At 58.0% G+C, this 1487-nt stretch overlaps 1 protein-coding gene across 1 annotated transcript in view; it reads left to right on the top strand.

Annotated features, from left to right (window-relative positions):
- Positions 1–1185, top strand: part of NGA_0318700 (beta-glucan synthesis-associated) — a gene marked incomplete at both ends in the record, with an annotated part of 1552 nt that extends 367 nt beyond the window's left edge. Inside the window, one exon of the mRNA XM_005855998.1 lies at positions 243–1185. Within this exon, the coding sequence (XP_005856060.1) occupies positions 243–1185 (943 nt within the window). The remainder of the gene's footprint in view (positions 1–242) is intronic.
- Positions 1186–1487: the final 302 nt, after the last annotated feature.

Genomic DNA, 1487 nt, shown 5'->3' with positions numbered 1-1487 from the left:
TTGTCTTTTCTACCTTACGTACCGTAGAGCAAAGTGATGATGTCGTAAGCAAATGTCGTGTCCTGGCAGGCCAAGACATATTCCCTTGTATGTAGGAATCGTTCGACCGTGCCAATATCGTAGGCATGCACCCGCCGCCTCCCCTCCCCTGTTTCCACCACGTGATTGCTTAAAATTTTTGAATCCAAAAAAGCGGGGCCCGTAACGCTTTCTCCCCCCTTTCTCCAACGACAGGAAATCAGCGCCTGCGACCGGACCACGCATTGGGACCTACAACAAAACCAGGGCCGGGGCGCCACGGAGATTGACATCATGGAGGCAATGTCTGGGAAGCCCCACAAAGTGACAAAGAAAGGCGACCTCGGTGTCGGCGTCCCGTACATGTCCAGCACCCTCCAAGTTTCGCCTGGAGTGGAAAAAAACCGTCCACAGGCCGGGAAGAACTTCACCGAGCACCAGGTAAGTCTGGAATCACCACGAGGCGTGCGACGCCCACGAGCTCCCTCCCGCACGTGCCTGCCGCCTTCCCCCCTCCGCACGGTGCTTCCTTTCGGGGTCTCACAAGATCTGTCAAACTTATCTACCGGACAGGAGGAGTGGACCTGGTACGACGGTCTCCGCTTCGGGGAGAAGAGCAAGATGAACATGTATTTCTATGGAACACTGCTGGACAAGACGCAGAAGGACGAGCCGGCGGGCCGAAGCATCCACCAGGTCTACCAGGCAGACGCGGTCTCGGCCCTGACCTCACTCAGCGCCACGCACTGGGAAGATTTCCACACCTACCGGCTGGAGTGGATGCCCGGGCCGGAGGGGTATCTGGCCTGGTACTTGGACGGAGAGATGCTTTACGACGTCCCTGCTTCGGCCCTTTCGAACGTGACGGGCGCGCAAATCCCAGTGGAGCCCTCCTACGTGATTTTGAACACGGCTGTCTCTACAACTTGGGGGTTTCCGGAAACCTGCCCCGCTGGTTGCGCCTGCACGTGCTTCGATTGCGCGAAGCCGGAGTGTCAGTGCGGCCTCCCCGAAGGCTTGTGCGAGAGTCTCCCGGCCTCCATGCTGGTCGACTACGTCCGAATCTACCAGCTCGAGGATGATGAGAGGCATTTCCTTGGCTGTAACCACCCGAAATTCCCCACGCGGAAATTCATCCAGGCACACCGCTGGCGGTACCAACGGTAGGAAATCCTCCCTCCCTCCCTCCCTTTTCCCTCCCTCCCCCCGCATGTCTTCCCCCGATTTTGCTCTTGGGTCGATGCGGGCGACAGGCTACTGAGTAAGAGCACATGGACCTGTCTGTCCGTCATCCGTTATTTTTATCTTGACCCCTACCTCGTCGCTCTGCGGCTCCTTCCTGTGTCTTGTTCCTCCCTCGTTTTCTCAGCGATCATGAGAAGGTGCCTCTGAAGCCTGTCCATCGAGGCCAAGGAAAATGCGCGAATGACGCAGACTGCAATCCGGGGGGCTCCTGCAACCGAAGAAGG

This window comes from Nannochloropsis gaditana (genome assembly GCF_000240725.1).
Source record: "Nannochloropsis gaditana CCMP526 unplaced genomic scaffold scaffold059, whole genome shotgun sequence".
Taxonomy (NCBI): domain Eukaryota; class Eustigmatophyceae; order Eustigmatales; family Monodopsidaceae; genus Microchloropsis; species Microchloropsis gaditana.
This window is presented reverse-complemented; position numbering and strand designations above follow the sequence as displayed.